The sequence below is a fragment of the Varroa jacobsoni genome, unplaced genomic scaffold (genome assembly GCF_002532875.2).
Source record: "Varroa jacobsoni isolate VJ856 unplaced genomic scaffold, vjacob_1.0 scaffold_443, whole genome shotgun sequence".
Lineage (NCBI taxonomy): Eukaryota > Metazoa > Arthropoda > Arachnida > Mesostigmata > Varroidae > Varroa > Varroa jacobsoni.
In genome coordinates this window covers 45,005-70,911 of record NW_019213345.1, presented here as the reverse complement: position 1 = coordinate 70,911, position 25,907 = coordinate 45,005, and the positions used below count along the sequence as shown (strand labels likewise).

The 25,907-nt window shown below is 44.3% G+C and overlaps 1 protein-coding gene across 1 annotated transcript in view; it reads left to right on the top strand.

Moving 5' to 3' along the window:
- LOC111260475 (uncharacterized) overlaps positions 1 to 24,118 on the top strand; it is an 85,582-nt gene extending 61,464 nt beyond the window's left edge. The window contains exon 3 of the mRNA XM_022833280.2: positions 19,754 to 24,118. Within this exon, the coding sequence (XP_022689015.1) occupies positions 19,754 to 20,482 (729 nt within the window). The 3' untranslated portion in view covers positions 20,483 to 24,118. The remainder of the gene's footprint in view (positions 1 to 19,753) is intronic.
- The last annotated feature ends 1,789 nt before the right edge of the window (positions 24,119 to 25,907 follow it).

Below are 25,907 nucleotides of genomic sequence, written 5' to 3'. Positions count from 1 at the left end.
GTAACAAAAATAGATGGAACGAACAGAAGAAGAAATGCTAGCTTTACTTTATATCGACATATATTACAAGTACTTATAATAAAGGGGTCGACGGAACTTCAGCCAAGTATAAATTAGCGACCCGTAAAACAACCGCGTCGAAAAAAATGCAACAACTAAATAACACTACGTTAACTGCAGCCGCACAAGATCAATCAGAAAGTCAGGGACGCGCCTTGTTTTCTTACTACTATGCGCCTAACCCTTTGCTTTTTACCTGTTGTCTATTGAATCACCCTAGATTTGAACCGTGACCTGTTGGTACAGCGGTCACCCAGGAAGAGGGCCCATGACGTAATAGGCCCATTTTGTTCGCCGGCGAAACAGCAGGCTCGCACTGCGGGGCGTCAGCCCTAATGTCAAGTACAATATGTCAGGTTTCCTTGATCGGTTGTTAGCTATCTGGGTTTTGGGATTTGCTGGGTTTTTTTTCGAATGAGCCATGAAACGGCGCGGTCACAAAATGCCATGCTAACCATTTGGAAACACTAAACCTGAACCGACTATGGGCGCATACATATGACCCAGAAAGATACGCGCTGCTTACCCAGGCTATGGCGCCCTATCGAAGCCGATAGACGGATAAAGTAAACGTGTGTATCATACATACGGGTCCATCTATATGGTTGTACGATATATATAACACCAATTCAAGTCATACAATAATAATTAGAAAACCGTTATTATTGGTCGCTGTCAAAGAAGAAAGCATATTCGAGGGAAGAAAGAATTTGTCCGCTCGCCCGCGAACTTTTGAAGATCCGGGGCAGGTGAACGTAAACGCCAATGCTTATCGAGTCTGTTCTGACCGGACCAATTAGCCGTCTAGCGGCTAATGGCCAAGGCCAATGTGTGCAAATGTCAGAACCAGCGAACATGAGCCTAAACAGACAGCTCACAGTAACAGCAGCAGCAGCGACGTTACTAATCATCGTTGTTATTATTATAATCATTGTGAAGATATCGATACGACCGGAGGCGACGGGTGAAAGGTGCAGGTGTCGTCGATTTTCCGTTTGTCTCTGTCTATCGGACCGTCCGTCCATCAGAGTGTGTGTATGTAACGCGATCGTGTGCCGGCCTGTATCTCTGCAGCGATACCGTCGCTTCGGTAGTATTCTGGCGATGGCAACGGTTGCGGATTTGTTGTATGCGGCGTCGCTGTCCCTGCGGTCATCGGCGCGACGTCTGCTATCATTTGAGAGGAGCCAGGTGGTTTCGTTGATGCTTTGTGCGACCGACCACAACGACGACAGCGATACGGTACGCAGACGACAAAAAGGCTTCGTTTAGACTTTAAATGAAATCGTCTGCTTCAACGATAATTGGTCATGATCAAAAACATTAGTATTCGTTTAATGTCAATGATGATGGTGTCGGTTAATTCAATGCTCCTTACTATTATCTTCTTTGGTCTGCGATCGTTTCGTGCAATAAGTAATGAGCAGAATGTGTTAGGCTTGCTCGGTCGCGATCGACCCCCACTTTAGTGCCTTGATACTTACCCGGGCCCCGATTTTTCTTCTACGGACGCAGATATAAAACCGCATCCGATTACATGTTATTTTGTCTAAACGATTGTGTGTCGCAGTAAAAACTCTAGCGACTATCATGGGAAGGAAACGAAGTTTAATTAAAAAGTTATCCTTTCGAATAAGCTGATTGTATCAGTGCTCGACCAAATTAGTATACTGTTGTCTGCAGAAACTTCCCGCTTTCTGCAAGAATAATTGTCGCGACTCGATCAAAAGATGGATCTTATAAACTGAGTAAATGCGTTTGATTTCTTTTTTGATATACAATGTCATAGTCCAAGCTTTTGTCTGCTATCTGTTGTCATCCGCACTAAATGCGCGCAGTCGCTTCATGGGCATTTGGCACACCCAGCAGGGGCAGTTGACAAGCAACAAACGGGAAGCACGCCCCATTCCACAGCTGTTGCCACCAAGCTAGCTTGTCTCCCAAGGCTGGCTGACCGAAATCTTAAATTCCATCTGTGGGGGGAATTTTCATATCACTTACCAGCTGCTTTTTGTCACTGATTCTTTGGCCTAATTTTTGGAAGAAAGTACTGTCCAATTTGTTGCCAGAGCACCACTTGCGTTGCTTAATCGGTCTGTCAGAAGTATATCATTATACAGTATTTCGATTGTGTGTCAGACTTGCCAAATTTGATGTAAATATGCAAATGTTGCTTATGCGATTTGTCTGTCCATCTGGAAACGGGGAGGGGAGAAGGGTACAAGCAACGTAACTACGTAAAATAATCACACAGAAAAATCTAGCTTTGGGTGTAATCGACGATTAGCTGGGTTCGGTGTCTCCAGGCTCCGGCGCCTCTCTGGTCAGTTTCAAAAGCGCCCAAAAATCAACCCTAAAACGTATTTAAACAGCCATATATTATGCCCACTGACAACTGCTTTTCTGTGTCGGCTTTTAAGAAGCGGCGGCACTAGTAAACCTACTTTGTATCTAGGAAAATTTGGGACCACATAGGAAACTAGGTTCTTTGAGCTTTTTCAGTTGTACCTTCCGTCCTCTTTGGATGGTAGCGGCGTCCGGGTGTGGGCGACACGAATCGCTTCACTGAAGAACGCTGATAGCGCCGTTGGTCTTTTCTAGTCGGACGTTCACGTGAGGAGCCTTCAGTTGATACAACATCAGTACTTATAGAAGCAAATATTTTCATCCAAATGTTTCATAATATGAAGACGGTCGTGGTGGATTTACCGCGTACTTTTGGCACCTGTCAATTTAAATAAAACATATTATTTATTCATTATTTTTTCCCTCAGCCAATGCTCTCTCTGCTAACATGTAAACAGATTATCGACAAATGTCTTTCAATGAAGAGCTCCTAAAGATACTATTCTCTGGGCTTCTCCTGCCTGCCCATTCCTTTTTAAACACATCAGCCATTTAGGCTGACGCTCGTGAGGCGATACTCAGTTATTGAAGCCGCTAGTCGTTATCTTCTTTTTTCCGATAAAGGTGATTTTAGGCCGAGGCGGCCGTGCGTCGTCCGCAATGTGTACGAGCCAGTCGCCTGCCTGACTGTTTGTCTATCTTTGAGCATGTACGAATATGTGTGCCTGTGGACCTATGTATAGGTAGCTGCAATTCTGTGTGCTTCTCTTTCACATTAGAACGGTGTTTTGGCTTCTTGAGTGTTACTGCTGTGGCACAATAGAGGGTGACTCGGGCCGTAGTCGAAAACTGTTATTACTGTTAAACGCTATTTAGTTTCAAATAGTCGATACGGGAACATCAAATGCGAGCGCTCGTCACAAAATAATTACGATGAAGTTCAACTGAAATAGTAACTTCAACACTAATACAAGTCGAAAAAAAACTTCAGAGACAACTTGAAGCCTCCGATTCTGAAACTGCTCAACTTAGGATGAACAGAGGAAAGAATTACACGAAGAACGAGAACAGAATCGAGGAAACCGGGACGCGACGCGACGGGACGGGACAAGAGGAGAGGAGAGGAGAGGAAATCGCTGTTCAAGCAATCGTCATTTTCAACCCAAACTAGCGTCGAACAAATTCTGCCTGTATTAAATGCGGTGTACAATTTTGACATATTATATAGTCGTTAGCGGAAATTGTTTATTGGCAAGCTAGATTGTCTGTTCACGCACTCGCGCGTAAATCGATCAGTGGCGGCAGGAAAGAAGGGGCGATGAAAAAAGCGCGAAAGCATTTGAGTACATCGGTGAAGGTTTAGAGGCCAAATTGACGCAAGTATTGTATGTCCACATGTTCATCCGTGGACCACAAGGCGCTGGAGTGTTAGACGTTTAGCTTGAAATTAGGATTCGGTGCGCAATACCGGCTACGCAACCGAACGAACCAGATTTAGCATCAGCGACGGCGAAATAGCAAGTGCCGCGGACGACGACGACGACGACTACGACTACGCGTATAGTAGAGACTGTGCAGCCATTGCAAAAAGTGTAGTTGGAGCCGAGTGCTACGTTCAGATTGGCCACAGGTGGAACGGATGGCTCAAAAAAAAAGAGTAGATTTATAAGCAATATGTTTGAATATTGAAGGATAGACACGAGTGCCCATATCGCTCACATACGTATAGCGCATTGGTGCGAGACGCCCCTGAGAGTGGCGTTGGCAGTAAATACAAGGGCACTAACAAATGAAGCTATGCTATGAAATCATTTTATCACTGGAGACAGAAAGCCGACGCTACCTTCTTCCTTTGCGAGCGACGGATTCGCCGAGGTCGACCCAGCTCCGCGCCGCCATCTTCCGCTTATCTTCATCTTCTAAGACAAAGGATAGATTGACTTAATTTTAATGACTCCGCGTAATTAGCGCTACGGTGAGAGCTTCAGGTGTAGTTGTTGTTGTTTGTGACGGGTAGATTTAGCCGAAACGCGGACAACCGTTTAGATTCAACAAAAACGCTCGATTAAGAGTTGTCTATATATAATTAGTACAAGTAAAGCTGAGTTGGTCCGGCACTACGACCATCATCATTCGGCCAACCGTTAAAGGTATTTTAGATGTTTTTTCTTCATCCGGTAAAAAGACGTACCACTATTGCTGCTAATTATAAGAAATGAGCGAAATCGCTAGCCCTCTTTTCTGCTTATTACGATTACTTTTTGCCTGCCTAATCAGTGCTCCGCGAGAGTAGATAATAGAATATTTATGGTGGAGATGTAAGCCAAAAGGTGATACCTGGCCAAATGTGGAGTGTGCGAGACGTGAAGCTAGATCTGGCCATTTTTTTTAGCTCGACACATGACATACAAAATGGCTTTTATCTTATTGCTGTCATCTAGTTCATATTATTTTTGCTATTGCTGCTGGCGTAGCCGTTTCAACTAGCATGAGAAACCGTTGAGAGCTCCTCCTGCATATGCCCGCCATCTATGTGGCCTAAGCGAGGGTGAACGCATAACAGATCAAACCACTTTTCTACCTCCTCTATATTTTTTCCTTCTTCTTTATCATATCACAAAACAAAAACGGCCAAAATATGTGCAAAGAGATGCATTACTACAATGCTAACAGCAAAAGTTTCCACGATCATCATCCGCGTCCTCGTCATCAGCACCAAGAGCACAGTAACAATAAAAGTAATAGTAACAATAAAGATCACCGCACGAATGTTGCCGTAGCGATTGTTGCTAATTCAAAACATCGTTTCGGAGGCTGTTTCTGTTGCCGATGTTCCTGCAAAAAGCAAATAAGATGCTGACTAACTGACTTAACTATACGCAACGAGTCGCTATGTATACATACATATCAAACATGGTTGCGTGCAGTCTGGCAGAGAGAGAGCGAGCAATGTTGTTAATTAGCGAAAATATGCCACAATCGTATAATGGGAAACAGAAGAAGAGGAACAGACGGTCGTAACAGCCGAAACAAACGAAAATTAAATGAAATCATATAAATTCTAAAAGAAAAAAAGGGAAACGGCCAGATAAAGGCCGATTAACCAGCTCGAGGAGCCGGTCGCGACGGTGTCTCAGCAGCAGCAGCAGCAGCTGTTGCTGTCTGAACGAGCGAAACGCTTATCTTTGTAACATAATTAGGCTACAACAGACAGTCGTAACATCAAAAATAGTAAAAACAAATAGAAGTATACAACATTGCACTTTTGAAATGACTTGAGGCTTTACTTCGAATTGAATAGGCAGACATTGTCGCTTTGGTGTAGCAGTTAATTTTTTTTTAAACAAGATTTATGTCCTTGTTACACGGTGCTTTGTGAAACAGGCCCGTACCTTATCTGACTAGGTAAGAAGAAACCTGTTTTTAAAACCGACATTTGCTTACCTAGCAAACGCATTCAATTCAGCCGGGATCTCTGTACAGAAGAAGGTGATATATGGAATCGTTGCATATAAACATATATAATTGTTGCGCGTTCGTTTTTGCAGTCGCAGGCCAATGGTGGTAGCCAGAAGCACGAAAGCGGCTAAAATTAGTCGTTTCTTGGTGACCTTTTTCCTTTTGCGTTAACTAGTTATTATTTCTATAATATTCGTCTAATTCTATCGCCGACGCTAGCGAGACGACCAGTGGAACTATTTATGTTGTTGTTATTATCGCCGCTATCATAGCGTTTCGCATTAATGACCGTCACAAGGGATTAAATAAGCTTAGGAAGAAGTTACCGCCTTTATCAGCAAGGACGAGAGGTTATTAGATTTTTATGACTTTTTAATAACACAACGACGACGATGGCCGCAACAATAACAAGCACGCATCCATAGAACGACTTAGCGTCGTAGATCGTTATTGACTAGTGGCCAATTGGACGTATATGATAGCGCCGCTGAAATCCTGCTATCACTAGAGCGGATAACAACGACACGTTGCTTCGTTGTTTCCGTCAGGTTAATAAAGCCATTCAATGGCAAAGAAGCATCTCTCTGTCTTTTTTTTTTTCTCTACGTGATCATGAATACTACCCGGTCTACCACAGGACCACATGCCCAGGCCACATAGGACCTTGGCTCAACGTGTACGCACGCATACACACTCACATACACACACACACACACACACACACACGAGACAAATAACACAGTGTCGCCGGGCAAATGGTATCTTGTGCCGCCGCCGCCGCCGCCGCCGCCGCCGCCGTAATCGTTGGCGTCGGCGAAACACTTTATATCGATCCCTTCCCCGTCTTGCTCAGCCTCATCACATGTTTTCAACACACGGACAGCAGACAGAAAATGTTGTCCATATAATGTAATGTCTTGTCTGCGACCTCTAATAGAATATTGTTATCCTTTTTGTATTGATGTGTGATGTCTAGCGTTTCGCGTGACCGGTGCGCCGTGTATTTTAATAGACATTTATAAGACAGAGAGTCTGTCTATCGGTCGGTCGGTTGGTCGGTCGGTCGGTCGGTCGGTTGGTCGGTCGGTTGGTTGGTCGGTCGCTCGCTCGCTCGCTCGCTCGCTCGCTATATAGATATGTATAAGCGCGCGCACACACACACATATGGGCGCATCGATGCTAAAAACACTACTAGAATGGTAGCATAGCTTTTAAATACGTGTTCTACTCTTCCGAACCGCATAGAATTATTATTATTGGGAATATTTAATTTACCAATAGGATTTACGTCAGATAAACGTTTATTCAGAGTGTTCATGTCACGAAATGTCCGAAAAACCTGTATGTACCAACAAATTACATGTATGTGAAGTGAACAAAAAACATACAGGCTATCGGTATGGTTACGTGCCAGTCATAAACATAAAAACAATATTGAGAGAATTCTTCAAACTGTTCACGTCCGCTAAAATTAGGATTTCACCACCAGTAATGACAACAACACTTTTAATCGTGGCGGTTGCGCCTGTGTAGGCCACTTCATGTCTTTGCTCGCTGTTCTGACTGGTAAAGACGGCGGCGATGGCCATGCGTGTCCCATTTGATGTGCTTCGCTGGTTATACGTGTGCGTCTGACTGACTGACTGACTGACTGACTGTATCCCTCTGGTGGCACGCAAGTCGCTCTGCTGGAACTAAACCTGTCAGAGTGAAATTGAACTTGTCGCCGTTGAGCCAGGGAGCGAGGCAAGGCGAGCCTGGCCCAAAATGGCAGGGTTCTTTTTTTGTTGCAGCAGCCGTAATGCTCTTAAAGTTGTACTGCATACTATCTGTATCTGACGGTGCTGGTAGTAGCGGTAATCGCCAACGTAGTCACGGTGTTAACAGCTCACTGATTGCTGTTAGTCTGTGACCGTACCGCGTAGTCCGTATGCCATTGGCGAGTACAACGCATTGTGTCCTCCTCGCTCGTTCTCCACGCCCGCGACTATTTCGAATTCCCGCTCTATTCGTTCTTTGTCGTCGCCGCCGCCGCCGCCGCCGCCGCCGCCGCCGCCGCCGTCGCTTTCCTTACTTATTGCTGTAGCCCTAGCGTATTATTGATATTATTATCAAGACGTTGTTCGCCCACACGGACGTCATTCGAAGCGTTTTACGAGCCAAGAAGAGTCGTGGCAGCAGAGACAGCAACACAACAGGGTCCAACCAAAAGAAAGTCACAGATGTCGCCAACGAAACAGACGAAGAAACATCAAGAAAATCGTATTCCTGAGGACGAGAGGAGACGGAGGAGGCAATAGCCGACGCGGCGAAGAGACTAACACGACCGCTTGTTCCTTCTACCGCAGTTGCTGTTAGTAGTAGTAGTGATAGTATTAGTTGCAGTAGAATAGCGACGCTGATGACGACGACGATCCTGCTACTGCTGATGATAATGACGTCGGTGGTGGTGATAGCCACAGAATTTATCCACCGCTGCGGCTCCAGTAGATTCGTCGAGGCAGCGTTAGAGCGAGCGGTTCGTAAGCGAATCAATACGAAAACATTTTATTATTGCGTCGCAATAATAAAATGTTTTCGTCGCCTCCATTCGTGTTCTGCCCCTTCGATTCGTCGTCTGCTGATCTTGGGGCAAACGTTCATTCCTTTTGCTTCAGAAACTGGAATCATCGCCGCCACTGTCGCCGTTGATCAGGGGGATACAACAACACGAAGTAACGGCGACTGGCTACGTCTGCTATGAAAGGTTTTCTATTATTGTGAACGAATAATTGGACAAAGATGGTCGAAATAATCATAGATCATAGAATTAAAAAGGACAGCTACAGAGGCGTGAGCACAGCTGACCAGAAAACACCAAATCCAGAACAGCTTCTCCAACTTTCGCTATGATACCTATTTTCTTCTATATGATAGGTAAAAGAAAAGCCCAACTGATCTTACTCTCGCATGTATCGAATTGTTCTTGATCATCCCCTTTTTTTTACTTATTCACTCACTTGTCGTCGCTCGCCCACATTGCCTCGACAATCAATTTGCGTATACTCTATTTCAGAAAGAAGACCTTTAAAGCTAAGGGCGACAAATCTTCGCCAACCATCGTTCATCGTACGAGTGATACGTAGCCCACGTTGCTTCATCCGACCCTTCGAAGCCGGATGCAGGCAGGCCTTCAATTTTGTCCTGCTGTTTTGCTTCAACTGAAGTGGCTAAACTACTTTCTCTAAAGTGACCAATTGAAAACAAAGGTTGAGAAGTGTATTATTGAATAACTGGTACCGAATCTGTCTTGTTGGGGCAATCTCTACGCATGCACCGTCTTCTGCTTTCTGTCGAACCGGCCAAACGTTAAAATACTTTATACTGCATCACCGAATTACACGGAAAACGGCGACAAACTATATTCCTTCATGTCAAATTTAGCGTGAATTGCGAGTATGTAATTATGATTAAAAACATATATATACGAGTAATAGTTTATCACAGACAAAGTGCTGCGAAGCATCGATTGTATCCTGGAGATGATATGGTAAATAATATTCAGCAGCTCAGCAAATCATGTTGCTTGGCCTTGGTCCATAACCTTTTTTCCTCAATTCGCCCAAACAAATAACTTCATCCGTATATAATAAAACTTGTCGTCAAAGACTATTGATATAGACCAAAATGGGCACAATGCCCACACACAAGGTCTTTGCATATGTGTGAAACGCAGGTTGATAACCGTAGCTGTGGCATCAGTGGGCCCACAGCGTGACACTAACAAAAAGGCTCGGTGAAGTGGCTGATATTGCCATTGGCCGTTGTGAGGTCACACTTACTTTCAATTAGGTCATAAATTAAAGAAAGTGCTGTTAGGCTTTTATCCGTCTACTTGTTTTACTATCAATGTGTCTCCCTTTCCCTGTTGCAGAAATAACCCTATTTTCTTATGTTACGTATCTTTTGTACCTCCATTCTTTGAACTACACTCAACGATTTTCATTGTTAATTATCGAAAATAATGGCCTTTCAGGACGCAGATTCTTTTCTCTGTGTGGATCTTGGTTGCTTCAGATTTCATTGTCATTTTCACGTCATGACATCCTAGCCTTCTCCCATTGGGTAGTAGCTTTCCTCAAAACCCGTCGAGCATAGAATCTTTCTGCTTTTGATGCTGTTGCGATCGTTCATTCGAATGTTTAGCACCCCCCCCCCCTCCCCTTTATTATCTCTCTCTTTCTCTGTTCGTCTGTCTGTATAGCTGTGCGTCGAATGCATCCCCCTAAGACATAAATTTATCACGCGTTGACAGGAAACGCCCGACAAGATGCCTGTTATCATTGAGCCTGTCGCTGCTGCTGCCGCTGTCGCATCGCCATGAACTTTTATCATCGTGTACCACCGTATCGCAACGTAGACGCGAGACGTAAACGGGCATTGAAGATCTGAAACGCCTCTGCTCCGATCCTCAAACTCAGTTGGTGAACTAATTCATGGAGTAAAAGGTCACAGTTGATTTTTCATTGATGGCGACGGCGCCTTACCTTGTGCCGACTTTGCCATCTAACCACCAAATGAGTGACGATACTAAAACAAAACGAGATTCGACCCTAAATGCTGTTGGGCGGAAGGGCGGGAGACGGGGGTGGAGAACAAGAGTAATATCTGATTCGTTCTCATAAATTAGCGGTGGTGTGGTGCGGCGTGGCTTGACCAAAAGCGCGGTCCTTCAAAATCTCGATTGAACTCTACACACACACACACACACACACACACACACACACACACACACACACACACACACACACATACAGACACACTATCACACCCACACGGACGCAAAAACACGTCTCAATCGGGGTTGACCAAGATCTTCTCAGGATTTCCAATGCGAAGTCAAGCGATGGTAGCTATAATAGCAGTAACCGTTCTGAGAAATTTGCGAAGATTTAGTGATTAGCGTCAGTAAATACCATCGACATAACGATTTTATTCATCGCTTAATGCTGATTCGATAACAGTGACCTGATGAACCACACAACGGCACGAACTAGGCTTCCTGATGATGTAGTACATGTCGAACGATCGGATTGGCTTGCCTACAAACGAACTTCAGAACTCAGACGAATCAGCAGTTCGGCTACCGACCCGCAAAAAAAAATACGCTTCATAGCAATCGAAGCTAGGCCAGTTTGGTCCTCTTTGTGTGTCAGCGCAAATCATTGGCAAGTAACTCTACGTGGGATCACTTGAAATTATCGGAGACAAAGTCTTTCGTAGATGTTGTAGGTGATCACTTATTACTATTATTACTTAATTGTTTGCAGCATCGAGTGTTCTACTCTCTCAGACCAATCTAATTCAAAAGTAGTACTGGGCCTGTGGTATGTTCCATCAGCCGGGATTCTACTGGTTTGGGTTTGTTGGCTACAGCTTGTCCATCTTTCTTCACCTGCCATGATAGATTAAAAGGTTTCTGTGTGATAGCTCTTCCGCCGGTTTGAGTCACACCTTGAGCTTTGCGAATTGCATCTGTGCAACGTAAACCGATTCCGTGAGAACCTCGTTAGTGATTCAAAGTGACACTCGCCTAATGGCTAAGGCGATACGATGAATATGTAACTATGTATAATCGTGCTGGCCAACAAGTTGAACTGATCGTGTTGCGCAGCCGATTGGTGTAGCTAGGCCATCCACTTACGAGGTCCTATTTCATCTTAAATAGCTAATGCAACTCTTCTACTTATCGCGCGCTTGACCACACACGAACTGTTCATGACTTATAGTCTCAATTCAGATGGAATTATGTACGACCAACATTTGAGCTTGACCCTTCTGTATTAAAGGCACTCCCTGACATAGTTAAGTATGAAAGCTTTTTCGTCGAAGAGGCTACGATGCTGACCCCGCAAATCTTCACTACCCATGTCACTCTAGAAGGGTATCCGCTTGCGAAGCTATCGAACTCCCCAACTCTTCCCCAAACTTCATAGTCAACTGCTCGCTCGTACATCTCTCGCTCAGTTTCACAAAGACGTCATCCATACAAAAGAGCCTACTCGTATCGCGCCAATAGAATCGTCTGCCATCAGAAAAGCTTATAGCAAAATAATTGCTTGACCGAGTAAGTGTTCATATATATACGTGTGTATATATATCTGTGTATACACATTTACAGATGTACACCACATGGATCTGTAGATAGAGAAAGTTGTTAGTGAATTCTTAGTCGCAATGAATCCATTATCCAGCAGCAATAGGACTCGTTCAGGCTCATATGTTTCGACTTCCCCCCACTGGCCTGTATGACCTTCGTTTGATTTGCCACGCGTTTGAGTTGGCCCCCTTCAAATGACCGTCAATGCTCTTGCCACACTGGTTTCGTGTTGTGTGACGAACTTCAGCGTCCCTTTTTGGCCGGCCTACAACACGCGATCTCGGTGTCGTCCCCCAGCCTGCCATCGATCCACATCCCGTCTCCATTCACTGTCCTTTCTACAGACTTGCATGCGCCATATGTGTACATAGACACTCAACACTCAATAGGCACACTGAAAGCACTGTAACATCGTACAGAAGTTAGCGCAAATCTGAGCAGGCCGTCGTCTTATGCTCTAGGTGCTAGCCTGAGTTAACATCTCACTTGAGTGACTATAGCGGGAACCGCTGTATATCGTATCTAGTAAATTACAGAATAGGCATGGTTACCAGCGGCACCACCCGTCCTGCCCCGAATGACGCTGTGTGTAAGGTCTATGGCCATTTCCGTTCCTCTTCCGGCCACCCGGCCGGCTGCTAACCAACGCACAAACACTCACTTACCCATCAACCACTCAGTTCCCTCAAACTTCCCTTGCGCCTCTCCCATTCAGCAAGCAACATTATGCTTACCATGAGAGCTTCCGCACAGCGGATTACGACCCTCCAACAGCCTCTACGTCAGTGGAGAGGGAAAGTTCGAATCCAGAGGTCGCGTGTGGTCGGAAAAGAAACGGAGGGAAGCTGAGTCTCTTAGTTAATGTTACGATACGGATTTTGTGCATGCGCTGTTTTCGAAAATACGAAATGAAGAACAAAAAGGGACGCTTATTAGTTTTTTCTCATTTGGCTGATCAACTGCAGTTTAAAGGAATAATTCAGCCTTAACAGGTAGCACAGAGTGCAAGCACAGAGGTTATTTTCGTAAACCTGAATCATCTAAGTGCAATGTTAGTTTGAATGGTCTTTAGAAATTTGAAGTATTAATAACAAGATTACTCCAACGCACGTCGTAACTTGCTGACGTGGCATAAACGGGTCACTGCTTCCCACCTAGCTAGTACGATTCAGGACTGCGGTGTGGCGTTTGCGGTGTGATAAGTATTTTAATTAATAGGTACACTCGCAGATTTCAGCAGCACAGTGGGTCCCATTGTGGGTCCTGATTTGTCAGCGTCGGCGTGTCTGTGCACGTTTTGGTTTAGGTCGGTATATGAAGGAGGAGGGTACGCAGTGATGACGAAGCACGTGCCAAGCGGCGGTGAGCAGGCAGACAAAATGAACTAAAGTGATGAGGAACAAAGTGAACAAAATCGCTCCGGGTCACGGCGTAAGTTCGGCTGCTAACGAGTTGATTGGACCCCCTGCTGAAATACTCGTCGGTTGTCGGCCGCCAACTCAACGATCTCCTTCGCTTTCGCACCAATCTTTTCAGAAATTGGCGCGATCGATGCACTGAACTAGCTATTATATGGGGTAGTCGAATCATAAACTTCAGCGTTGCCATGTTGTGTTAGTGGCGGCTCGGAGGCTATAGCGGATAGGATTCATTATGGGACTTCGCTACTTGGGACATCGTCCAACAGCCGATTCGACAACGAGTTCGGAGCAGATGAGATGTGTTCGACCGATATGTGAAGTCAAACTGACACATTTTTGTTTGAGCTGTGAAGATCGCAAGCAGCTTTCAGCTGGCTGAACAGGAGTTCGGAGCAGGTCAGGTATATGTGGACATAAACATAGAGGAAAAAGCAGGCAACAGAGAACAGATGGTGTTTACATGATGGATGAACAAAATAGGCAACCAGATCAAACGAAACCGATTGATGCATGATGGCAACTGCAACGATGATGATGCATACCCTTAGGGACCCGGAATAAGGGAGGCCATTCCTGCGTGGCCGGCATGCGGATAAAGTCAAGTGCCCTTTAAGTTAGCTGGCATCGCCAATGCCATTCTCACAGATGACTTGACTGTTGCGGCAATTGTGCTAAAGGGAATTATGCTGACGAGAATCAAGAGCGAACGTGAAGTGGCTGTTTCAACTGGCACTCTTGCAATCGCTTCATACGGCGTCTGCTATCGCGATCCATCGTATTAACGCGATTGTGTACAGTATCGCTGACAGATCGTAGCACTCTGGTTTACCTTTAAGCTTAGCTCTTACTAGATAATATCACTCAAGTGCTTCGCCAACTGAAGAGCCATCACCTGGATTGGCTAAAATATAGTACGTGAATATATATATATAATAGCGACACCGCACGGCGGTGCAAGTCATGGAAGCGCATTAGCTCGTCAAAAAAAAGGCACACAAGCACACATACACGTTCACTTAAGGAGGAGAACCACTATTTAACATCACTTCTCTGTTTTTAACTCATAATATATCTTCTGCAACTGGGAACTGCTCCTTGACGGGCCATGATGCTATTAGTACGATCATTATTGTGATAACGATGATAATGGCGACCCCACCAATCGTGACCACCAACGATATCAGCTAACTGCCAACAACAGTGAGGCGGGCTAGCTAATTCGCTATAATTTGGGGCAATACAGTGACTGAATAAGTGTTTGATTTGAACAAAAGGACGCGAAAAAGAAAAAAAAAAGTAATTTTAATAGCCGGCCGCTGTACATTTGCGTATATTACGCGAACAAGTTACGCTGCTGGTTTTGCCTGCGTATCGCGTTCGTTCCTGGCGTACCTGTATGTGTATGTATGCATGCCTCCTTCTCTCGGCGGCAGTGGCGTTAACAGGATCACATAATTGTATCATCACATAGAAGAAGCGGTAGCAATTGTTGTTGTTACAGGTTAGTGGCCCAGAGCTCCCGCAGTCGATGTCACAGACGATCGGTGCGACTATCGGAGCTCGTCTTGCTATAGCTGTAAAACCTTCGTGCGCCGATCAGACTGCGTGCACGGGAAGAACTAAAACGAACAGAATTAATATCTGTATCATCTATAGCTGTCTACTGCGCTTGTCGACCATAGCAGGCTGTATAATGCTGCTATTGCCACCAAATACGGAGAACTGGGTGGGTCCATCCTGTCTCTTCGTCTAGTCACACCTCCCACCGCCTTTTAAAATCGTAAAGTTACCACTTACCGTCCCCACAACTACTGTTTATACTACTACTACTACTACCGCTACTATAACCTCTACCACGTGTGCCACGCTCCTGGCCACGAACACTCGAAGGACGGCCGCGATCATCGAACCGGTCTTTGCCATCCGGCATCAGTCCCTAATTCGCTGATTTTGTTTTTGATTTTGAAACGCCGCACTGCTGGTTTTCGTTAAACGCTTCAACGCATTACTGAACACTTACGCATCAGCAACGTACGATTACTGCTAGTGCTATTGCAACCATCACTTCCACTAGTGGGACATCGAAGTCCTGTATCTGCTCTTCGGGCGTCCACGACAACTACGATAGCGGTATAGTTGTCACGATAGGCCACATGCGAGTGATGTCCATCTCCGGGGCCTTTCCTTGTCCGGTTTTATGTATCGAATGCGTACTGTTTATCATGACCTTACTTCGACAAATCGACTTTAGCCACCCTTATATTCCCTCTCCTTATCTCCTCCTCCGATCTATCGATTTATATATATAGTACGTCACTTTGCTGCTGCCGCCGCCGCCGCCGGACCTGTTATCTTCTCGCTGCTGCTTCTGGTGCTCTCTCGCTACTGACAACTCGTCGTTATCATCATGATGATCGTCAGGAATGACACTTATAATGCATGCGAAGAGCTTTCTTAAAATATCTACTTTTGTTTGATACAACGCATTAGAGAAATTCTCAGTTTTGACATACCACCTTAAACATATATTTGGGTCCCGTTGTAATTTTTCATTTGTATTATATAGCTCTCGTTCGAGGAATAATAAAAGCGACAAGCAAACCTAACACCTCTATGAAGCAAATGCTTCGCAGCCAGGCGTTTTGTGATAACCGCTCACTTGAGCAGCTTCAGAAAATGGTTGCGCGCGCTAATTCAAAAAGATGAATGAATCGCTTATTGCTGTAGGCGGCAGCAATCGAATCGAATCGAATAAAAATGAAGTCGCTGAAGGGCAATAACATGGGGCTTTCGTTTTGAAGTGTCAACAGCAGCGGCAATGACAAGTTGTAGCGAACGGGGGTACGTTCGGTGGTTTTGTAACACTGAAATCAGCTGGCGCGCACTTCTTTCAAACAGTAAAGCTGTATCAAGGCGCTAAAGTAATTTAGATCAAAACCGCGTATTTACGAACGCCTGATATTATACACCGGCGAGAGCGGGGATCATTCATTGAGAGCTCCCCGTCAATCTGCTGTTGCAACAGGTTTTTATCGGACGCGGAGGGAAAATTCTGTTTCAATCTGAGATATTTGACGTTGCACCAAGAGCTGCAAGTGGCTGTATTTACATATTAAGTTACAAATGGTTTCTTCACTTAAGCTCCTTATATTTAACTATTAGTTACATGGATTACCCTGTTGCAAGTCGACAAGGGTATTACGACCCAAGTTTATTGTCAGCTGAGTCGAACAAAATCTTCAATTCGATTGAAAGCGTTCGCGAACATCTACATGTAAAGTAAAAATGAAGTTGATCACTAACGTCGGCTACCTCTGATGGTGTAGCACACGTTGACGGTGCTCTTCGTGTGTCCGGGTCCTTATAGCATTTAATTCCGGTGTCATCAAACATCAACGTTACTCGTTCTAGATGAGGTATATAGAGGAAAGAGTGCGTCGTCTGAAGTCACCGTTCAGCTACCGCCGACGGACGCAGCGTACTTGGCGTCTAGTATTAGAAAGACGCCGTCAACAAACAGTAAAGGACGGCGATGGGTTCTCAGTGATTCTATCCGGAGCAAAATGATGTTGTGCTTTTACCAACACCGACGCGACGGAAACCTTACTAAGTAGACTAATAACGGCTGACAGCCGTCTATTACATTAGAGATATTTAGTGTCGTATCAAACGCCAGTGGCGAACGGATGACTAATTCGTTAAGGTTCTATTTGAATTTTTTCCCACTTGTCGTCAACGTCAACGTCAACATCAACAGGAAGTCGTGGGTCGTCAGCGCTAACTAGTACTGTTACCTTACAGATGCACTGCATTGGGCAACATCAATCAAAGATAATGTTTGCCAGGGTACCTTGGCAAGCTGCGAAAGTGTAGTTATGGAATTGAAGGAGTTTAGTTTCTTAGAATATATAGATAGATATATTAGTTTATCCATTTTGAGGATTGCAGGGAAACCGTAATGTGAGAAAGTTTATTGCGCATTTCTATTTGCCGTAGCCACCTTTCTTTGTCGATATTAATTATGCGTGTGTGCCTGTGTGTGCGACAAATACAAATGTCGGCCTCGAGACGAATGACCATTGTGATAGCAGCGAACACTTGTTGCCGTTGACCCGACGTTCGTTACTTCGTTGGCTTTTTTGCTGCACGCGTGTGTATCACTGATCAAAACTTTTCGATCGCTTCAGCTTCTTCAGCAAGTGTTTGACTTCGTGATCGGAGGCTCAAGCGCTCGGTAGGCCGCGTGTCCTTATTGAAGGGCGCGTTCACCAGACGCCACAGATTGCACCAGATCCACTCACACAAACGGACCCGAGAGTAATTTCGTCGCAAATAACACGCGTATAGGATACTGCTTGTTTATTTGCTCACTCACTTCCGTACTGAAGGATTGGTACCGCTCGTGGTGCGACTACTGCCGTTGGTCGTGTGTTCTGTGGCGGCTTGACGTCCTCTGGGCTTCCTTCGGCTCGCGATGCACCGCAACAACAGCAGCACTTCATTTTTGCGTCCTATATACAGCCTCGTCTGTTTGTCTCGCGCCTCGTGCGCTGTTATTCTTGTTGAGCCATAGCTACACGGTGCGCGACGATGCACGGCGCTTCTCCTACAGATCAGACAGGAAGGCAATCAATACAAAGGAATGAAGCAGTTGGCCATGTGTGGTGTCTCTTCTGCTTCTACCGTGTGCGCGCAGCAGCAGCAGCAGCAGCAGATCAAGCAGATAGCCAATGGCGATAAAACAAAACAAATCGAACCTATAAATTTCGGATTAGGGCCTTTTTACTCTTCATCCTCACACATGTTATAACTGCTGCTTCGCATTTCTCAGCTGAACCTTTTGGTCTCATCAAATTTTTTAAAAAACAAATATTTTGTCTCTCGACAAAAAGGGAGCAGCAGCGAACGGATAACAGTAATCAAAGTCAAAATGTCCATACGTCTGCCTGTTCATAGACAGACCTAATCATAGAAGCAGGTCGAACATTGATATAGGATTTGCTTGAATTGCCTATACGATCACTTCCACTAAATTGGGACAAAATCATCCTAACAAATTGACGTCCTGATCCGGGCCACATGGCACCAGCGACCATTCGGATGACACTGAACCTGGCGGCCTTGTGCGCGTTCGGCCGCTGATGGCGACGGCCAGTATCAGCCATTGTTCAAATAGGCAGAGACCTACTGGTTACGAAGCAATTGTTTCATTATCATCACAATCGTCGTCTTAAACGGAGACGGAAAGCACGAGTAGGAGCAGGAGCAGCAGCAGTCAACCGTAGGTTACGCATACATACAGATATACTAAAAGAAAAATAACAGCGTCTATTTAATTCTAGGTAGATAGATAGATTGATACATGGACGACCTATGCTGTAGTAGGAGCATTTGTTAACATTTCGACAAGATGATGATGACGGGAATAATACAGTGACCTGCAGCGACTCTAGCAACTACGACCAATGCGCGCAGAAAGCGCGACAACATAGCGATACGAGGCCTAACAGTGGAGTAGATTCTTCAACAACAAACAACAGCACCAGATGGTGTCAGATCCCGTCAAATCAAACAATCGTTGTCGTTTGAGAACTCGAATGAGGATAGCGTCATTGTTTGCGCACGTTCAATCGCACAATTCGACATAGTATTGCTGGCTGGTCCCCGCTTGCCCCGTGTCATCATCCACCCAACAGTACAGCAGATTCACACCAACTCTGACGCGAGACATCTCCCTCATGTCTCCATCTCCCCGCTTCTGACGCTTTCTGTGTTTTAACGTTAGATACCGCCATCGTTTGTGCTGCTACCGTCGTCGTTGAATTGTGCTCTCAAGTTGTTGACGTCGTTGCGCGAACTGACAAATGGAATATTGGTGCTTAAGAGATGCATAGTGCTGCCCATAGAAGATATAACGTGAGCGGCGGCGGCACTAGCACCCTCGCTGATAGTGGCCGTGATCGTAGTGTCGGCGATAGGAGCATTACCTTTGATTGGTTGGTTGGCGATCTCAGCGGGCGGTCTAAGAGATCCTGCGAATATGCTTCGCCGGCTACGACCATCATATTATTTGCTATTGTAGCTATTTATTATTTGATTATCGTCAATGCCATTGTCTATTACGTAGGGATTGATGAGCGTATCTAGGTTATATCGTAACATGATTGCTTCAATTAGCCCCACAGGGCCATCCTCCATTTTAGATGCACAGTAATTTGTATCACACGAATCATTAACATTTGGAACCGAAAATGACATCATGGGTAATCACTGAATTATCACTGAATCATATTAAAAAATACCTATGACTTCGTCCTGTACCTTCCAGGTAAAGGTCTGGTTCCAGAATCGGCGTACGAAGCATAAACGTCAAAAGCAAGAAGAGGGCGAAGGTGGCACTGCTGGTTCTGGTGGAAATAACGGCAGTAGTAATAACAACAACAACAACAATAACAACAACAACAACAACAACAACAGTAGCTCACCACCGCCGCCTGGGTCAATGTCGCCCGATATCGACCTCGAAGAGAGCGATGACGAGGACTGCGATGCTCGTGCCAACAGCCCTTCACTGTCCGGCGCCTTAGCCGATCAGCAGCAGCATCAACAACAGCACCACCTTCTCGTCGCACAGCATCACGCGCAGCTGCAAGCGCAGCTTCAGCAGCTACATCAAGCGCAGCAAATGTCTCAGCAGATGTCACCACAGCATCCAGGCAATCTACAAGCTCTACAGCAACAAGGTTTGACACCGCAGCTATTGGCTGTTGCTAGCGCCAGTCCGCAAGGTCTTAGTCTGCAACAGCTTAATCTCCAGTTGTTGCAACAGCAACATCATCACCTTTTACAGCAACAGGCGGCGCAGGCGGCGGCGGCCGCCGCCGTTGCTGCCGTCGCAGCAGCTGGTCAACAGCAGCAGTCGGCCGGTATAGCTCAGCACGCTGGTGGCGCTAATGGCGGCGACGATACCGAACGGGAGACGACGACACCCCCTTCTCCTCGAGGAGGCGTTGGGGGAGGTACGCAGACACTTATCAAGCGCGAAACCGGAATTTGACTTTTGACGATGCCAGCAAATCGCCATTATGAATCAAAATTATTCAAAAAAAAAGCCTAGACTGTGAAAAGATTTTGTCCGAAACAGCAACAACCGCTGCAAAGTGTGCGAAACTAGCACGCTGATGCATAGGCACGTTCCGGAGGCGTGTTCCATCTATGTTTCCAGGCAGCTGCTGATTTCTTCAATAGTTCGAAGAGAGATGGCCGGGCGTCATTGACCCACTGCTTAAATTCGTCGGATTTTCAACACGTTCTGTTAAGGTGGAACACGTTGCGGTGATGACGAGGACTTCGATGACGTTGACCGTCGAAGATATTAGCCATGATCTAAATACTATGTAAATATATTTAATAAAAAGACCACAACAATTGGTACCTAAGGATGGAAGATGGAGGATATATGATAAGCAAACAGGAGAATAAGTTTCAAGGATAGCCTAAAGCAGTGTGGGTGAAATAGAATAGAAGCCAAGCTTACCGCGGGTGTCGGCACTGCGTTGATACGACTATTATAAACGGCAAAAATAAGTTAAATTTTCTATAATATAATGTACAACAAACAGCATTTAGAATCTGGAAAATTGCTCCGATCTGCATATACTAAGTAATGACTAAATACGTTCTTAGCGGTTCTAAAGCTGGTTGAAAATAGCTTTAGATAAAGAACATTGTATTTCGTGAAAGCTGTATGCGCTTGTGTCTCAGAAAGTTATATAAGTTAAAACACCCTGTAAACACTGAATCAATATCTCAGTAAGAAAGTATGTTAAGATGAATTATAATCTAAGACATATTCCGAGTTATCATTAGTTATGTGTGCATGCTATCTTCACTGTGGTCCTTCGAAGACTAACCAATTTGTTTGAAACCACGCAGTCCCTTGTTTTACATATGAAACAGACAGACACGCGCAGTCCTACCGCCGACTGTTGATGCGCCTCTAAAAAAGGACCGGCTTCATCTGGCGTCCAGAGCGTAATAGCAACACAATCGCTATTTGAAATTACGACAACATAATGGGTCCAAGAAACCTATTACTGACGCTTCCTTTGGCGAACTCCAGTGGTACGGTGCTACCTAGTGCAGGACCGCGTTCGATTCAATGGCTTAGAACTCAGCTTATAATAGCTATGACTGTTATTATCAAATGGCTTCTGTAAACATTAATTTAGTTTTAACTTCTCGTCATTGTTAGGGGTACTGCCGTCTCCAAATCGCGCTGATTATGGTCATCATCAATCGTGTATTGATCACTTCTGGGCACATCATAAAGTCTTTACTTGAATCGTGTATTTTCTGAATCGTGCACCCGTAAGAACTACAACTGCTTCAACACAATTGTGTTCTTTTGAGAAGCAGAACACAGGATCGTATTTGAGTATTATTTCTATATACATGCTACTGAAGCGGACTACACAGGAGCTCTGTCCGCTTCTGCTAAGCGTCAAAATGATGCGTTGAAGTGAGACATTGCCTGTATTATGTTTCTAAGGGGGTAGGCTCTTGTGGAAAAGGAAGAAGAGAGTATTGTCAGTCTGAGTGGTTAAGTAAAAACAGAGTAACGAAAGGAACGAACCAACAAATCGGAGCAGATCCGCTGAGGACCATGAAATGACGCTGTCATCTAAGCAAAAGCTGTTGAACGCACGGTGCGTTCGCTGAGCGCGAATCGTCTCAATCATCGCCAATTCTCATTTCTCGTAGATCTCTTCGTAGGTTCTCTTCGCTTCTCATTTACGGCCGCTTGATTCTTTCTTTTTGTGAATTGTCGTCGTCGTCTAGTTCTTACCTTGTATGTGTCATATATCGTTAGGACGCGCGTCAATCACGATGGCGATAGAGGAAAAGTACAGCTATCGCCTCTTCGTTACTGCGGATGGCGAACGAAATAGAAGAATTGAGATTGAAAATTTGTCCCATCGCCGACACAAGTGCCGGGATCTTATCCCAAGTGCAGCGAAAAGAGCAAAAGACAGAAAACCCATACAAAATTCGACGCCTTTGGCAATTGCAGCCATCTAATGCTAAAGACTCAAATCCCCCATAGGTATTTTCTCGTGAAGAATGAATTTATATTAAATTTGCTACCAGCAAGAAGAGCAATTTATTGAAGCTGTCCGTCAATATTTGCATTTAGACACGTTCCGTCCGCGGGAGTATGGACTGAAACGCTGTTCTGTTCTGTTCTGTTCTTTTTCCTCGATGCTGAATTCGGCCCAGATTGGCGGCTGCCCTGTTTTTTTCTGCCTCTTCTTCTTTTCCCTATTTCTAATATAACCTTTTCGCCAGGCCGCTGGGTTATCCGATCAGTAAACACATATACGCATTCACACACATATAAATCAACGCATACATCATTGGCGCATCACATGCATTGTTTTTTGTTTTCGATAGAAAAACTACTTAAGAAATAAACGACTGACTACGAGCTAGCCAGTCGAAGGTAATTGGTCATGTAAACAAAAGTCCTGTCTTTACGCGCCATCATCACACGTAACACGTTACTGTTATTATTTATTTATCTTCTCCACTGATCTAAACCTACACTTCAACGTGGTCGTCCGCAAAGTCTAATGGTAGAATTGTATGCAAAAAAAAAAACTACCCAGTAGCAATCTATATGGATTATTATTACTATCATCGATTGTAATGTCGTTAGTGGACCGGTCGCTTCGGTTCAAGCTGTACTGATATGAGCTCTTTTATCTTGAAACGCAGCGAAGAGTTGAAACGATTCTGTAAAAATACACAGGGTTTCCAGCAACTATATATATATATATATATATATAAATTGAGTAAAAAGTGCTAGTAAATCAACATATTGATATGTTGAGATCTCGTTATTATTGAATGTATTAAACTCAGCTGTAATAATAGAACAGAATGAATGCTAAGACGCAAGATCATATGTAAAAACTACTTTTTTTTTTCTTGGATTATATTCTAGTGGACCCGGTTAATATATATATATATAGCTTTTATGTAGTGCACAATACCAGCATGAGCAAGCAGGAGGCGAACGAACTTTCAGTCTCACTAATGTCACAAAATCTTATTTATATAGCGTATATACATATGTAAGTGACTATAGGCGTTTGTGCGTGTGCGTACGGAAGGACGACGCGCGAAGCTTCAGCGGTTCGGTCTCGAGAGCAGTTCCTAGAAAGCGAGAAACTTTGTGAGTCTGGGGCGCGGCAGGAGAAAATACATGACGTAAAGCGTACGTGCCTGTATGGCGGTGACGCTTCCTGTATATGTATATATTGATGCAACAATGGAAATACGAAAAAAAAAATGAGAGGCAGCCGCAGTGATACGCCAGCAAACCTTCTCGGTTCCATGATAATAAAAAATGAAAGTTCTTATACAATAATAGAAAAGTGGGGTGCATTTATTTTATAAGCGACACCTGTATAACCTGATCATTCATTGTGACACGGCGAACGTGCAGGTTTATCGCTTGGGGGTTGGATGTATAAGTAAGTATGCTCGGATGGGACATGGGAACGTGAAGAACATGCCTGGAATAGGAATACAACGCAAAGGTGAATGCTAAAGAAAGATATAGATATATGATTATGTCGTAAAAAAACAACAAAGAGGTGAAATAAACTAAAAAGTTTCAGTTTACGTACATTTTTCTGCTCTTTTCGCTTAGGTAATGCGTACGGACAAAGAAACTTTGTTTGCTTTTTACAGATGGTCTATTAACTATATTCAGCTTAGGCTATACAGAGTGTTTCTCAGCACCTGCTGAGCTCGTTTTCGCTAATTCAGTTGCCTGGAAATTAGTAACCCATCCATCCCTATCACAGAGATTTACCATTTTGGCATTACGTGGCTTAGAAATTAGGCATCCTCTACAGAGGTTCCAGGTTTTGCTCGGTACTTGAACCGTTGAGCCTTACTTAAGATGACTAGCTCCTACGGCGGGACAAGGTGTATTTTCGCCCAGTTTCGAATCATGTGATCTGAAGTTTAATAGGCAAACACGTTACTACCTAGTTATCATGAGTCGAGTGCTCCCAAAGTGCTGGCTTTAAGGCTGAATACAGCAAATCCATTTCATTTTTTTTTCAAATAGCACAATATCGCCGCTTGAGTATCATAGATTGGGAGTCAGTCAAGTACACTTATTATCTGATTAAGTGAAAGGTTCGCTTTAATGCATCTGATAGCTGCTAGCTTCACCCTAGCTAAAGCATTACACTTCAAATGGTCACAAATAGTTTATTTTTCGCGAAGTTATATCGAATTGTAGCCGATTCATGAGAGGGTTTAATTGCTGATTCCTAAACCTGCTTCTACTTGATAGTTTTCAAGTGGCAGCAGTGCTCAATGTCGTGAGAGCTGAAGACAAGGAAGAACTCAAGGACCCACTTTTACTGCGGTGATCGCCATTACCAAATTAGACCCCTGAGACGCTTCAGGGCCATCTTCAAAGAAAAAAAACTTTTCCGGAAAGAAACCGCTCAAAATAGCCTCCGAACTGCTGCTCTACAACAGGAGTTGCTCGCTGATCGGTAGGCAGCACACAAAATCCAGATGTGCGGAAACCAGTAGTACCGACCGATAACTCAAGACGAAACTGGGCAATGTGAGAAAAGTAAGGATACACAAGCTGATAGGAAAACGAGTCGATAGATATATTTGTATCAGCAGCGGCAGCAACAAAGCTTATATAACCGATGCCAAAAGTGGAGATGGATAGGTTCCTTTGTGCTACTAATAGTGGTGGTAACTTAGGTAGTGATGTTGCTATTGATGTAGAAGCGATCATGCTTAACGGGATCAGTAGGATACATTCAACACACTCATACGTTTCTCTAAGAAAGACAGTAAATTCCAATAGAGAATATGTACGGTTATAATATTGTAGAATTAAGAACCTCTAAATCTTTTTAAACGTGGTCGAACAAACTTGACAATACGGAAAGGTTTAGGCAACGTAACGCAAGGTAATTTCTATAATTTTCATTATATTATAGTGTATTTGTTTCTGTATACCTAATAAAGATAAAGTAACGAAAGAGTCATGTTAGATAGCGGTTGAGTGAACTCAGCAACGCGTTGCCCTGACAAACTTACATTTACGACGATTAAAGACCTTTCGTCATATTAAAGTGAAGGATTCAGGCTAAAGTTCCGTTCGAGCTGCTCTGTTTGAGTCACGTGTATCTGAATCAGTATTTAATATATGCATGCCCTCGAAAATTCTAACGGACCGACAGAAGTTGTGACTAGTTGTGAAAATATGCTGGCTTGGAAATAAAAAATACCATAGTTAAATTCATACCCAATAGTGTTACATGGAGTTCAATTTATAGATGAATATGTATATGAGAGAAAGTATGCCCATTCGTCAATTTCATCGATGGGGCAACTTTTTTATGTTGTCATTGTCAGTCTACTTTAGCGGATTT